Raw genomic sequence first — 15,490 nt, 5'->3', positions numbered from 1 at the left:
CAGCTGAGGTTACTTCAGGTCTGTGCACTCTGGGACTTTGCATGTCTGGGGCTTTTTCCTCTGGCTTTGTTGTTCCTGTTGAGATAATGAAGCATGACTTCGGTAGTCTATCTCACTTGCCTCGAGGAGGACCTCAGCTGTGCGAGTCCTCTTAGCCCGAAGGATGTAGACTAACATCTCTCTCTCTTTTTGTCTGTCTGTCTGTCTCTCTGTCTCTCCGTCTTTCCATCTCTCTCCCTCCTTCCTGCGGGTTTCTTTGCCGACTGAGGCCGCTCTCCCTCCAGGGTGTCCTCGAGTTTCACCAGGACCAAACTGAGGCTCATCAAGACTTTGTTAATGCTACCCTCAGTTTGACTGTATCGCCATTCTGGTAAAACTGCAACACATTTTCCAACACAAAGCTGAAATAGCGCCATTTAACAGTGCCAAAGAGCTTTACAATTTGCGTCATTCTGCACTTATAAATTTCCTGAAGAGCCAGAACAAGAGAATTTCAAAAGGGCTGCAACTATGCCCGGATTAAAATACAATTGCAACTAATAAAATATAATTTTCCTGGCATGTCTTGCCAAATATCTTGTGGTATTTTTCTCATGTTTTCAAAGAAACAAATCAAATCTGCTAGAAAAAACTTGAGCACATAAAATATTCCAACTTTTAAAGAAATTCGAAAATGCAAAGCAAAAGGATTCAGGTCAGCTCAGTGATGCCTAACTCAATTAAATTAAATATATTGAAAGCAAAACATCTCTGGATATCAAGGTCTATTCAATAAAATATCTTCAATTAAAGAGTAAGTTTGGATGTGTAGAACATGAAGAGGCTCTGCTTTAGATTATAAATGAATAATTTGACAGCAACCACTGTGCATTTCATAAAAAAAAAACAAAAAAAAAAACAACTTTGTAATTGTTTCTGTAATTACTAAGCAGCATTTGTGTTTTAGGATAATAGAAATTCATACACTCATTCATTCATACAATCACTATCTATACCATTTATCATGTAGTCAGGGTCTGGGATGACTGGTGCCTATCCCAGCTGGGACTGGGCAAAAGGCAGGGTTCATCCAGGACCAGTCAATCTCAGGGACACATATGGAGACATACAACCTTCCACTCTGTCATTCAAAAGTCTTGGCAATTGTGAGGCTCCAATGTACCCACTGCATACAGGAAACTGGAGAACCTAGAGGAAACCCACACAGACATGGAGAGAACATGCTTCAGAAAAAAAAGGACCCCTGTTGGAATCGAACCAGGGACTTCTATGCTGTAAAACAGAAGATCCAAAGACAGTATGAATTGGGAAAAAAAAAACAACAACCGTGAGGGAACTTCACATCCACATGAGAAAGAAGAAGTGTGGTGATGGTAGCCTAATGGAACCTCATACTGCCTGTTAAGGGCAGGTAAGGCAAATGGGATCCACGGCTGGGTTGGGAACCACAATGCCAACAGTCCCAATATTGCAGAGGAAGAACAGGAGGACAGGATGGTGGAAGATGCAGGATCCACTTCCTCAGGCAGCGGGAATCCACAATGCATACCAGCAAGAGAACACCCGTTGAGGTATTAACACCAGGGGTGAAGTGAAAGACCAAATTAGACCTGGGTAGGCAGCTCCAGTTCCCAAAGGAGATATACAGCACCACCTTCAGACCAGATGAGGTGCTGTGGTCTGTAGCTATGTGGTCAGCAATACCGATTGAGCTGACAGGATCATTAGAGAAAGGACTAGAAGCTGCCATCGAGAGAAAGAAGGCAAAGTATGCAGACTTAGTCACAGAGTACAGAGAAAGTGGATGGAGCATGCATGAAAGTGGATAGAGGTTATGCCCCACAGGGTACAACCTCAGCGGAAGAACCAGAGGCTTTGTGGTACCATTTCGATATGGAGCAGTACCGATCAGGTCAAGTAGAGGGTGCAGGAACAGATATTTGCTGACCAGGCAGCAATAACATACAGGAAAGCGGGTTAAAATTCATAGGAGGGACAAACAAGGAAGCCAAGAAGGCCAACGGTGGGAAGACATGGGTTGGATCACGAGACAAGGATAGCATGCTGACTACAGATGTCGGTTAACTCATGAGGGGTAGTCCAGACAGGAGGAGACAATCAGAAATTAACAAATAAACCCCATAGGGTAAAGTCGAGGGAGGGACCAATCAGGAGACAACAGCAAGGAGGTGGTCCGGAGAGGATGTATTGAGTCAGAAGAACGGTAGAGCTAACAAACTGATCCACACTGGTATCAGACTCTTGCAGTGGGCAGGTCAACATCACGAATGCTCAAGGATTAGGGCCGACCATGAGCCACACTTAGCAGATCCACCTGAGTGTCTTGGGAAGTAAGGAATGCAAGCCACTGGCTCTGGTTGAAACAGAAAGACAAGGCTAGGGGAGCAACATCCACCTAGGTTTTGCTGCAGGGGGTGTAAGGGAGACGTACCTGTTCACTGCCCCACCACCAGGAGATGTTCTGAGTTAAGGAGCGGAATGTCAATGAACAGTGGTCCCCAGTTGAAGACCCTGCAGCAAAACCTTGAGGTACGAGGTCAGATGCCTCGGGGAACAGGAGGCCCCTGCGATGCACACTCTGCCACAAGAACTGTTGGGAGGTGCAATAGGCCTAAGGCCCAGCAGGAAAGACCACCTTCCTGTAATGAAAATTGTTGGGCGGAAGAGCTAGATACTGCACCACCGTGCTGCCAATAATTTGAATGTTTTCATTAAATGTACAGATTATCCAACCATTTGATCGAAAATGCACTGCATTTAAAAGATCATTTCTTGTGTTTTAAGTAAAATTGTTGTGAGGATTTTCATGACTTTTCTTGTTGATTTCTTGGACATTCATAACTGATCTCAATTAACTCAATTGTAATAATTTGCTGAGATACTTGCATCGTCATTTACAAAACTACAAATTTCTCACCTAAACACTAAAAGCCTGACAATGTTTTCTTGAGACATGCCTCTACCTCTGTGCCTCCCCATGCTGGAACTGTTTTCTGAACAAAGAAAGGAGACGTTCTGACTGCGACGTCTTCATTTTCTGTGCTTCCTAATGACTCTTATCCATTCATTTCCCAATGTGAGACCAGTCATGTATCATATTAGGAGCTGCATTTCACTGGTGCCAATCTGCCCACACCACGCATCACAACATGGGGACAGACTGTCAGCCATCCTTGCGCAGGGAGAAGATGAATGGGGGGAGAAAATGAAAAAGACAGGATGCGAAGGACAGATACAAATAATGAGGCAGAAAAGGAAGACTGAGATGTGAAGAATCGGCTGTGGGCAGACACCCTCAGTCGGAGGGAGAGAGGACACACAGCAATTAAATGACAGAAAAAGTGTGTTAAAAAAAAAGAGCAGGAACTAAAATATAGAGCAGTTAGTGCTTGAAAGATAAACGGAAATAGAAGCAAATAGAAGTCCAGTTAAATTTGTTTCCAGGGTGGAAAGTGCGAATGATTTTTAGATTGTCAGACTCATGTCAAGTACTTCCTGGCTCAAGTGTAAATGGAGAAGGGGGAGATCACAAGGGCCGAAAGAGCATAAATCCTTGGACTTCCATCTCCCAGAATCATGATTTGGGGAGCAAACAATCACTCTGTAAATCACAGGGTGCCGGGACAAAATGTGAGCTGGGAGAGGACAAAGAGCAGAAAGAGCTCTGCCCTCACAAGGCCCAACTCCAGGACCTTCCAACTGGTGCGGTGGGTTAGCAAGATAACATATTACCTTGCTTTCGCATATGCTTTAAGTTATGGCTCGGTGAAAATGTTTCATCATTTGAAAGTTCAAAACTTCATCTACGGTCCTCTGTCACAATTCTTTTTGTTTGTTTTCTTCTCTTTGATGCTGTATATCTGTATACGCTTACATTTGTTTTGACTGATTATTGCATGGTCAGAAAATATATTATGTTAAAATGTGGAATCCTGAAAATACCATCAAATGTCTTGGTTTTTGTGGTTGAAAGCATTTTAAACTGGCATCTCCTGTCTCTTCAACAACACTTTGCTTTTTCCAACAGACACTCAGTTTACATAACACCAGACATGGTTAAAACAGGGCAATAGTGGAAAAAAAAAGAAAACTATTTTGGTTAAGAAGGTCAAAGCAAGTCTAGGTAATTTCCATTATAGATTTGTACCTGAGTCTAACCTTATATATATATTCTCTGTAGACTGGTTTTCTGACATGCAACAGAAAGCTTTTACAGTTCACTACTCTGAATGACCTTGTAAGAAGACTTGAACCAGAGGTGCCTATTCTTCTTTCTCCCTTTCTAAACCTCCAACGATAGTGAGTACCCTTGTACATCATCATGTGAGTACATCTTGTCCGTGGCTTTTCATCAACTGTTCCTTCACATTCCAAAAAAGCAAATACTCAAAGGAAAAATCTTATTGTGTGTTACAGAAATTACAAAATTTAGCGTTGCTTATATAAAACTATTGGCTGGGTTATTTGGGTTTCAGTATTACTTATGTTAAAGAAGATAAAATGGTATAATACAATTGAGTTACCGGGGAAACTTGCCCTCCTGCACCAGAAAGAGCTGGGGCTTAGGGCTGCAAAAATATCATTACCCTGTTGCTGTAAAAACCCTTCAGAGTTTGGCTCTGCAACGCAATTTCGATGCAGTTAAGAGGAAGAGACTGAAGTGGAAAGTGATTGATTAGAAGTGGCACGAGAGATGATGCAAGATAAAATCAGTTGAATGAGTTTAAAAATCGTCTGCAGTACTGGTGTCTGGATGGTTGCTGCTTCAAACTTAAGAACCTGGAGTAATTGAATCCAAATAACCAGATTAAAAAGGACACCTCAAGACCTACCTCAATAGACTGGTTTATGAAGAAGTTTTAAGTTCAATAGCTATGTTTATGAGACGAATATTAAATATCTTTGAAAATTAGGATTATATCATCTATATTGAGGTATGTGATAAGATTAGGCAAATTTCATGCTATTTCATTTCAATAGGACAATGTGAGATTTTGAGTTCTCTAAGCTTAGCCTAGAGAAAAACAGCATTTAGACATTGATTTATTCATTTTGACCCTTATTTCAAGGGTAGCCTGATCTGGTCCCCCTCATTTTACACACTAAACACTGTCATGGACACAACTGGACAGATGTACAACCAATCAGAGTGAGGGAACACATAGCGAGTGAGAGAACATAAATAAATAAACATGTGACATGGCAACCACAGATAGCACATTTGACAGGACAACAAATCAGCGTAAGGCATGTTGTTTCACTGAAACTCACTGCAAAATGAAAAAATAGCTCATGCTGTTAGCAAGTGCAGTCAAGAGTAGGCAAACACTTATCTCCTTTCAGTGAAAGCTTTATGATTCCTGTGGCAGGGCTATAAATATGTCGACATTTGATAGAAATGTTGTCTTACTATTGCTAACTCCAACAAATGATGCTGACATTTATCTGTTACGAAGAAGGTGACAAGTGAACATCACAAAGGTTTCAGTTTAGCAGCGGAGAAGTACCAGATGAAGAATTAATATACAAGGTTAGACAGAAATTCAACAGAATACAAATATCTAACATTACAATTTTAACCAAATACAAATGTAACAAAAATATATACATTTGTTCTGAGGTTAGAATGACAAAACAGTGATTTTAATATTTTATATAATCAGACAATATTGATTGTAAAAAGGTTTTAGAAAATTATTATCTCATGGATAAGAGGTCTGATCTATTTAATAATGCATTCATTTGACTCCAGGACTAATGTAAAATAGGAATCATTTATGTTCACACAGTGTGCTGTTAGTCTAAATCAAATGGCAAATTATTTTCTGTATATCTTTAGAACAGCAGAGACTTTGAAAATATATTTCATGTTTATCTATTTGTTTGGTTTGGAATGCAGCAGCCTCTGGTTACCCCGTGGAAGTTAAAATCAATACGTCTAACGCAGTATACTGATTCCGCATCAAACGATGACTCTAGAATTTTTTTAAAGCTTGGTACTTATTTTTTGGTATTGATCTGGGCTGGTATGATTAATACTAGCTGACAATTTACTGGAAGGGTTCCAGTACTGTCTGAGACCATAGTCACCTGTGACACAGCTGCAGTGTGGTCTTCCAGGGCAACTCAGCAAAGTCTATCCATTAAAAGTCCTTGTTTTATGCTGCTGACAGGAGCAGATAGCTATTATCTGTTTCTAGCGAGGGCTTACTTATCTTGATGACATCTCATTACAACACCACCACAGAGCAGTAGATGTCTCTACACTGGAACTGAGGCGTTTCTTGAAGAAAGTGTGTAAGTAGAAGAATGTTGACCATATTTTGATCTGCAAGCCATGGTACACCAGTACTTACGACCCAGTTGCACCTCATCTTGTGTTAGAAAGTACGAGAAAACTGTTTAGTTGCACCTCATTTTGTGTTAGAAAGTACGAGAAAACTGTTTAAACCGTTCTTAACATAAGAGAGAACTGCATCTGTAACTGTGTCTCTAATCCACTCGGTTCTGGTTGGTCATTTGTTACTTAATTCATCAACTCAGCCCAAGTGACGTTTCAGAGCAACGCTTCTCCTTGAATTAGACTTCTGCTACAATTTTTCTCCTTGCCATTGCAATGTCATGGACTGATACTGCTAATCTGAGGCTGACAGGGGTCATAACAGTGATGTTTTACCTGCAACTGGTATGCATATGCCTGCTGTAGAAAATTTGTTCAATACTGGAGCATTTCCAGAAAAATTCTGTGCCTGACAAATTTTGTGATCTCTTGCTGCAATCTTCTTGTTGTGGCAACTGGACTTGAATTTCTTCACTTAAAGACATTTGACCCCCCATCCGAGAGGCTTCCTCAAGTGAAGAAATTCAAGTTCAGTTGCCACAACAAAAAGAATTCACCATGACCTGGATGACCGAGGACCTCCACAGACAAACTTCGTGATCGCAACGTGGCAAAATTAGGGATAGTGGATAAAACTGGTGTGGCACGGTTTATCACTATTTTGCATGCCAATATCGTTTTGTGGTAAGCATGAAGAGCCAGTTCCTGGTTTAATTCAAGAGGCTGACAGGGGTCTTTCTGTTTGTAGTCACGACTCAAAAAGCCCAAATATTTTTTAATTTTATTCTATTTTTGACATAGATATTGAGATATTTCACTCGGGATGGGCGAATTAAGTCAGTGAGGGGAAAATTTGGAATTTAATAAAACATGGATCAGCTAGACTAGTCCTCATTGCTTTTATTGAAGCTATGATGCTGTTATGCCTGATTTGCTCTCAAAATACTCCGGGATGAAATGTTCACTTCGATATTTATTAGAGTACATCAATGCATTGAGAGACAGCCAGCATTTCTGTTCCCTGAATTAATTGAGATTTACAACTGATGAATGATGTGAAATGAATGAAAAAACAACTGCGGTTTGTCAATACGTAATTTTCGTGTCAAGATTTGAATCTCTGGAATGGTTGTTTTTGACATTATTTGAATGTGACTCAGACTTTGAAAAATTAACATTTCCTACACCGTTTATGCAGCTCAAGCCACAGGGAGATATGGATGTTTAGACAGACAACAAAGACAGCAGTCAACAAAACGCCCAATGACATTTTAACATTGTTTAACAAGACACCTCCTTTATTCTCAAAGGCAGTACAACAGTATAGAATATTGTAGCTGTTAAAATTGAGATGCTTTTCAGAACATTTTCTTTTAGCTTTGTCTTGGTTTTGATATATCTATGTGATAGATATAGGTGTGACTCACCTTGGGTCTAGAAAGGGTTTCAACTTGAATCTCTTTTAATTGAACCATTAAAGAGTGATCTAAAGCAAGCAGAGTAGACCTTGAGGGACTCAACATACATTTGAATGACTTATGAACAACCCACTTGGGTGTCTTCAGATGTGCACAGTTCGACATTATACATGCTAAAAAGAAAGATCTAATTATAATGGGATAAGGTCTGACTTGATGCTTATGGGCTTCTATGTGAAGTTGAATATCTACACATTTGGGGCTACACTTGTATGTGAGAAAATTAGATGGCGAACAGATAAAAACAGAAAAAACACTATAATATTCTCAACAGGCAATTTGCCCCAATTTCTGGAAAATCAATCAAAATTCAACAAACTACTTTTCATATATCAAATATTCTTAGAGTTTAGTGACAGAGTCTGGTTAGGGGAGGAGAAGTTGTGCCTATATGCCAGAGGCAACTTCATAAAATCCTTCAAATGTTATATTTGAAGGAATACTTTCATTATGTCTGAATGAAAACACATACACACGCTTACATAATATAATCAAGGGTGAGCAAATCATCAAATTATCAAAAATATTTTAAATCATTCTGGTAATCATCCAATTCATTTCTACTTCACCAGCATTTCATCACTGTCTGAAATGAAACATGTACTTGTACTCAAAAAAAAAGAGGAAAAAGGAGCCATGCAGCAAAAGATGAATAGGACTTTGACTGTCAAATAAATCAGAAGTAAATGTAAAAATAAAACCAGTTAAAGCCAAAATACGTCAAAGACGTTGGCTCATTTGTGTCCTCAAACTTATTTGAGTTAAATTTCAACAAAATGTACCAAAAAAAAGAAACAGTCATTACTATTAGTGTGATTTTTATTGTATTAATTGGAAGGCTGGGGGAGGACAGCAAAGCGTTTTTTGAATTTATCATACTGTAGTATGTGGGCCTGGGTGCTGGGAAACTATAAAGAAAACGTAATTTATTCTGGTTATACAAGGTTGAAAGGTTCATCCTATTTGTGCCATATTCAGTTGCGTTAATGAGCTGGGTTGTAATTCTATTCGATCATTGAATTATAAATTGTTGAGCCTTTGCCCCCACCCTACCAGCACTCCACCATTTGTGCTTTCTCCTCAACCCGAATGTTCGAACAGTTCAGTCCAGTTCAGTGCCAAGGTCTGTTTTTGTTTGCTTGCAACTTTGGAAATTGTTGTACATTTCCAGAGTGCACGATCGGACATACAGGTCACCTTTCACGTATAACAAGTGTGTGTGCAGTGTGAGATGAGGCAGAATAATCCTCTGCAGATATTGAGTTACTGTAAAACCCTCAGTGACTCATGAACTGTACACGATATCACATATTCTACGGAGCGCATGGGCTGCTTAAATGTGTTTTTTATTCCTACTTTACCAGGACAGAGGTCCTATGTACCTCACATAACTGTGAATTAAGAGATTCACTCGACACAAGAACAAACAGAAAAAGTTAAACAGGGTACTATTAATAGCAACATTCTGATTCGACCACAGAGTTGATGCGCGGTCATTGGTCGTTTTGAAAATGATGGAGTGTTTTGTGGGAATTATCATATCATATTTTCATTGACATGATGGTGAAAAACTGATCATTGATATCAATCACCACGAATGAACTTCTCACTTTTGAGATATAAATCATCTTTGTGGCAGTAAGGATGTAATGAGTACAAGCAAATTAACATCCATCAAAATCAAACACCCAAATTTGACAAAAACAGTACAGAATTCCATGTCTATGACTATTTGAATACCTCTGTAAGTACGATGCTATACTCACCCCCAGCTTGCGGCTGCGCATGCGTACGTAGCCCTGCTTGACAATGTCATTGAAGTTGGAGGCCATCTTCGGAGGAGGTATAACCTGCTGGCCGTCTCCGTGGAGACCATCCAGATGTGTCTTCCCTCCCTCAAGCAGTCTCAAGCCTTTCCCTCGCTACCTCTCCAAAGTTTCCAGATTATGCCTCTCGTCAGGACTCAGTTCATCCAACTCTGTCTGAACTCTCTGTCTGATCCTCAACTCTGTCCCCTCTCTGTCAGGAAGCTGTCTACCTCGTCTCTCCCCCCACCACTTTCAGTGTGTCCTCCACTGCTGGCTTTGTTTCCGCCCTTGTTTGCCTTTTGCTTCTCTTGTGTCTTTCCCTTGGTCTGTCCTCCTCTCATTAACTCTTCAGGTCTTCCCTTGGCTGAGTTTCTGGGTTGCATGAAGGCTGGAAAAAAGAGAAATAGAAATAGAAAAAAAACATGTTTATATTTCTACAGTGAATGTATAAACGTCCTGATATTGGTAGAAATACAGGACAGTAACCCATTTTAGTTTTTGAAATTGTCCTGTCACAGAAAAGTAAAGAATGCTGTATCATGACTTTGTGCCACTGTCTAAATCTAGCTTAAAATATACATATTTACCAAACATATCCTTAATATTCATTATCTGTGCAAGTGGCATGTAGTTATTGATGAAGTTTGTTGTACTATGTAATTATATTTATTAATTCCCAGTAAGCTACAAACTTTTATTTGCTAACTAATTCATTCATAGAATCACATCATATGATACTGTTTAAGATTATCTGATTTTAAATGTATTAACTGGTATTTCAACTAAATACTCAAACCAAGTTAATGATGAAGACCTTGATGAACGATAATGAGTTCTAGGACTTTGCTTTGATAAGAGGAGGTACTGGATATGGAAGGCGATGATGTTTACAGCTTCTCTGGTTAGAGCCTCATTACCCATCATGCAAACACTTCTTATTTATTACATTCCATCTAGTTTAATACCGTCATTTAATACCACCATTCATTATTTTGTAATTTAGCGTGAGATCCAAGGGTATCTTGTTTTTTGTAGAGATGGCTGTGGTGTCCTCATCTGTCTATCTGTCTATAGCATTAACACATCTTTTATCTGAAAAACAGGTGAAAGAAAACACGAGGTGCCCTTCACCACAATTGAAGTTGTCTTTCACTCTGTTATGTGGTAAAAGAGGTATAATCGATAATATTCACAATATCATTCTGATAAATGTTATTGTGTAGTATGCTTTGCGCCCCTTTTATTAAATCCAAATCAGCAGGAGTTCTGAGGCTTCACAGAGTCTTTGCTCATTGATCTTTGGTCGGTTTGCACAGCGGACTGTAACAGTCGCCAGCAAAGGGGGTCTCCATTGCAATTATTGATAATTCCAGAGAGTACAAAGAGTTCATTCATTAATATTAATATTTCTTGTATTAAAACAGTATGACTTTTCCAGACTATTTCCGATGATTTGCTTCACTGGCCCGGGGTCAGGGGAAGTATAAACACAGGTCTTGTGTTCAGCCCTTTAAAAGTTGTAATATTACTTAAAATAATATCCTGTTTTGAATTATATAGGCAGCTGCAACATAGGCAGCTGCTGATGACGTTTTACCTGCACAACAATTTACACAGAAACCACCATGGGGGAGAATCTAGTGTGAAGGGTTTGAATGAAGAGGATGAAAAATAGCGTATCAAGTACAGAGCCCTGGAGGACTCCATGAATGACGGACGTTGAGAAGCCCCAGCAGTTGTTGATGAGACGGAGGAACATATCTACAAGTCCAATATAAATTAAACCGGGGAGGAGAATGTCATTAAGTGTGAAAGTGTGGGTGACTGGTTGCAGGCATCTACGTGTCAGCCATTTGATCGACTAGCAACCTGTACTAGATGAACCCCGGCTCTCGTCCAATGTCAGCTACGATTTACTCCAGGTCACTGCGATATGTGGAATAAAATGGAATTGATGGATTGGAAGGGAGTGAAGGGAGACAGTCCATGAAAATGGTGGAGGGAATGGACTGCAGGGTGAGGTTTTTTATACTGATGAGCATTTATGATAGGACAGAGAAACAGTCCAAAACAGTGATTGTGAAGAACTGGCCGCACACACTTCTAAATGAAACTGCCTATAATCCGACTTGTTGCTATGTCTCTCTTCTCCTTGTATTTTCTAAAATGATTAAACAGGGGCAACTGTGTCCTATTAACACCAGCAAATACATCTACATCTGAATATTGTCTAGACTAGAGTATTATCTTGTGACATGATATTCTCTTGCATTTGAGTATAGATCATTCATGACTGAAGTGGTGAAAAAAATGCATGTGTGGGTGGGGATAATTTTAGTTTTGAAATGTCTAGCTTGACAGAATGTGTGAAAAACTGTAGATGTAGACAGACTTAACAAAGTAAACAGAGCAGAAAAGGCAGGCAAAATTTTTTACAAATTTATAATAAGGTGAGGCTGAGGAAAAATAAGCAGACCCTCTGACCCTGTCCTCTAAAAATCATTATTTGGAGTCTCAAGTCTCATTCCCAATGATACTTGCAACTTATCAAACCACAGTTTGCCTGTGAAAGTCTGAAATATTTGATTTGCTTTGGTTTATATGAATGGCTAATAAATCATAGCTCTCACTAAAACGTATATTCACCATTGAGTGTGGCCTTCACTGACTCTCTTGTGTAAATAAAATATACAACTTTGTGACGTGACTAATGTGCCGATTCACAAACACCTTGAATGTGTGGGATGGTTTTGTGACCCCTTGGAGTCAATTTCTGGCATAAACACTGACTATGCCAACAATATTAGTTCTTTAACATGGTCATGGCATTTCTGAGATCCTAGCGTGGTTTCAGTTAGAATAAGATGGAAATTGAGGTTAGGTTGAGGTTAGTGATAAGTACGGAGTGGTTACAGCCTGAAATAGGCTTTGCATAAGGAATAGACTTCAATTCCAAGTCCTACTGAGGAGTGTGCGGTTGTGTGTGTGCGTGTGTGTGTGTTTGTGTGTGCGTGTGTTCACACATGCTGAAGTGTTAGGTTTATTGAGGAAAAAGTTTCCCATGAGACCCTGGAGTAAATCTCCTTGACAACAGAAGAACTGAGTCATTAAACTTTAACAAGGATCATTAATATGCACACATTAATATTGAGCAAGCATGCATGCGCAAATGTGAGTGCGTGTGTGAACACACACACACACACACACACACACGCACACACACACACACACACGCACACACACACACACACACACAGAAAGACACACAAACACATTGAATGTACTTAAAACTGGTGAAAAAGGCAAATGCATCATTATGTTTTTTTTTGGTTGATGCTAAGTGGCTCAAAAGATTATTGAATATGTAACAAGCGGGAAAAGAGAGTAAATGGAAAAAAAATAATCATGGTACTGTCCATTACAGGAACATACACGTGTTCAACATTATAAATGTTAAAATAAACATTTATTATTGCCACTTCCTGAATAGAAGCAGAGAAACCGGTGGGTAATGACAAAGTTTCAGTCAACTGGTCCAACTTAAATAAATACTCAGGTCGGTTTCTCCTTTTGTTCTGCATATGAACCGTACCATGAATAAGGCACTAGAGCTAACATGCTGACATTTAGCCCTTTCAGATAGCATGGGTAGCAAGGATGCACACACTTACTGGAGCAATTTGATGAGTTATTTTACTGGCCCAAACTGACCATTTGTCTTGGGAAAACATCTAATTAGTGTTTTTTCAGATTGCATTTGATTGAGAGCAACTCTAATTAGTATTATAATTGGGAATTATCATCAAACCCAGTAGGGCTTTTTGTGGTCTTTCAGCACACTGTTTTGATCTGATTGAGTAAATTCAAGTCACTTTCTTCTTCGTCTTCTTCTTCTTCTTCTTCTTCTTCTTCTTCTTCTTCTTCTTCTTCTTCTTCTTCTTCTTCTTCTTCTTCTTCTTCTTCTTCTTCTTCTTCTTCTTCTTCTTCTTCTTCTTCTTCTTCTTCTTCTTTACTCTCCTTCTTCTTCTTCTTCCTCTTTCTCTTCCTCCCCCTCCTCCTTTGGGCTTTTCCCTTCAGGGGTTGCCACGGCGAATCAACCTTCTCCATCTAACCCTATTCTCTGTATCCTCCTTTCTCACACCAACTACCGTCACCCTCTCTCACTACATCCATAAATCTTCTCTTTAGTCTTCCTCGAGACCTCTTGCCTTGCAGCTCCAATTCCAGCATCCGTCTACCAATATAGTCACTATTCCTCCTCTGTACATGACTGAACCATCTCAGTCCGGCTTCTCTGACCTTCTCTCCATAACATCTAACATGCGCTGTACCTCTGATTGACTCATTCCTGATCCTATCCATCCTTGTCACTCCCAAGGAGAACATCAGCATCTTCATCTCTGCGTCCTCTAGCTCTGCCTCCTGTTTTTTCATCATTGTTACTGTTTCTGGGCCATACAGCATCGCTGGTCTCACCTTTCCTCTCATACGGACTGATAGTCTTCCATCGCATAGTACCCCTGACACTTCTCTCCACCCATTCCAACCTGCTTGAACCTGTCACTTCACCTCTTTTCCACACCCTCCACACCCTCCACTGCTGTGGACTATTGACCCCAAGTACCTGAAATCCTCCAACTTCTTGATCTCCACACCCTGTAGCCTCACCATTCCATCCGGGTTCCTCTTATTCACACACATACAGTATACTCTGTCTTGCAGCAGCTAACCTTCGTACCTCTCCATTTCCAGTGCATACCTCCACCATGATGCAAACATCACGGTCCATGGAGATTCCTGTGTAACCTCATCTGTCAGCCCGTCCATCACCACTGTGAACAAGAAAGGACTCAAAGCTGATCCCTGATGGAGTCCACCTCCACCTTGAATTTCTCTGTTACCCCTACAGCACACTGCACCACTGTGTCACAGCTAGCATACATGTCCTGCACCAATCTAACATACTCCTCTGCCACTCCAGACTTCCTCATACAATACCAGAGTTCCTCTCTTGGCACTGTGTCATATACTTTTTCTAGGTCTACAAAAACACAATGCAACTCCCTCTGGCCTTCTCTATACTTCTCTGTTAGCATTCTCAAACCAAATACTGGATCTGTAGTACTCTTTCTAGGCACAAAGCCCTTCACACTTCATCTCCATTCTTCAGGGATGTTCTTACTCTCTCTAAGGTCCTGTTGAGTAATCTAGTCAGAATCTCTGCCGCTGCCTCTCCTAGACACTTCCACACCTCCACAGGTATACCATCAGGACCAATAGCCTTTCCACTTTTCATCCTCTTCAATGCCTTTCTCACTTCACTTTTACTAATCTCTGCTACTTTGTGGCTACAACAGTCACCTCTTCTGCCCTTGCCTCTCTTTCATTTTCCACATTCATCTGCTCTTCAAAGTACTCCTCCATCTTCCCATCACTCTTATCGCATCTGTCAATACATTTCCCTCTCTATCTTTAATCACCAGGACCTGTTGTACATCTTTCCATCTTTATCTCTCTGTTTCGCCAACCTGTATAGATCATTGTCTCCCTCCTTACAGTTCAACCCATTGCACGCCCTTTGTTTTGCCTTTGCTACCTCTATCTTTACCTTACGCTGTATCTCTCTGTACTCCTGTCTGTTCTCTTCCGTCCCCTCAGTGTCCCAATTCTTCTTTGCTAACTGCTTTCTCTGTATGTACTCCTGCACTTCCTCATTCCACCACCAAATCTTCTTATCTACTTTCATTCCAGATGATACACCAAGCAATCTCCTACTTGACTCCCTGATAACATTAGCTATAGCTGTCCAATCATCTGGAAGCTCTCCCTTACCACTAGAGCCT

At 40.2% G+C, this 15,490-nt stretch overlaps 1 protein-coding gene across 1 annotated transcript in view; it reads right to left on the bottom strand.

Annotated features, from left to right (window-relative positions):
• dok4 (docking protein 4) overlaps nt 1-15,490 on the bottom strand; it is a 62,469-nt gene that overhangs the window by 22,224 nt on the left and 24,755 nt on the right. Inside the window, exon 2 of the mRNA XM_086143835.1 lies at nt 9,606-10,035. Within this exon, the coding sequence (XP_085999961.1) occupies nt 9,606-9,671 (66 nt within the window). The 5' untranslated portion in view covers nt 9,672-10,035. The remainder of the gene's footprint in view (nt 1-9,605; nt 10,036-15,490) is intronic.

The sequence above is a fragment of the Fistularia commersonii genome, chromosome 3 (genome assembly GCF_037954325.1).
Source record: "Fistularia commersonii isolate RoL2024-O1a breed Wild chromosome 3, RoL_Fcom_v1.0, whole genome shotgun sequence".
Taxonomy (NCBI): Eukaryota; Metazoa; Chordata; class Actinopteri; order Syngnathiformes; family Fistulariidae; genus Fistularia; species Fistularia commersonii.
Note: the sequence above shows the minus strand (reverse complement) of the source record. Positions and strands in the feature narration are given on the sequence as shown.